At 68.1% G+C, this 473-nt stretch overlaps 1 protein-coding gene across 1 annotated transcript in view; it reads left to right on the top strand.

The window, feature by feature from the left end:
• Window positions 1-12: 12 nt before the first annotated feature.
• Window positions 13-473, top strand: part of LOC105005404 (gamma-glutamyltransferase 5-like) — a 5,793-nt gene continuing 5,332 nt past the window's right edge. The window contains exon 1 of the mRNA XM_010863388.1: window positions 13-440. Within this exon, the coding sequence (XP_010861690.1) occupies window positions 175-440 (266 nt within the window). The 5' untranslated portion in view covers window positions 13-174. The remainder of the gene's footprint in view (window positions 441-473) is intronic.

Raw genomic sequence — 473 nt, 5'->3', positions numbered from 1 at the left:
GGCGGGGTTGGGGCCAGTTTTCCTGAGCCCCAGGGACCTGGTCATGGACTTTGTGCAGAAGTCCATGGGAGTCAAGGGGGTTCAAGTGGAGAGGAATGTGCTTCCACGTGAGCTACAGAAAGCTCACTCAGGCTGCCATGGCTGGGAGGGGGCTAGGCGGCCAGGAGTGGGGTGATGGAGAGCCCCTGGGCCCGAGGGCACAGGTCGCCCCGGGGGCAGGGGCTTGACACCCTGTGCCGTGCAGGTGCCCAGTGGATCGGGGTGCCCGGGGAGCTCCGGGGCTATGCTGAGGCCCACCGCCGCCACGGTCGCCTGCCCTGGGCACAGCTGTTCATGCCCACCATCGCGCTGCTCCGGGGGGGCTTCCGCGTGCCCACCATCCTCGCCAGCTTCCTGCACAGCCCGTTCCTGCGTCCCTCCCTTACGGAGTCGTCCCTGAGGTGAGCGCTGATGGAGGCCCAGGGCCCCTCCAT

This window comes from Bison bison, unplaced genomic scaffold, assembly GCF_000754665.1.
Source record: "Bison bison bison isolate TAMUID 2011002044 unplaced genomic scaffold, Bison_UMD1.0 scf7180017858419, whole genome shotgun sequence".
In the NCBI taxonomy this organism is placed as follows: Eukaryota; Metazoa; Chordata; class Mammalia; order Artiodactyla; family Bovidae; genus Bison; species Bison bison.
This window is presented reverse-complemented; position numbering and strand designations above follow the sequence as displayed.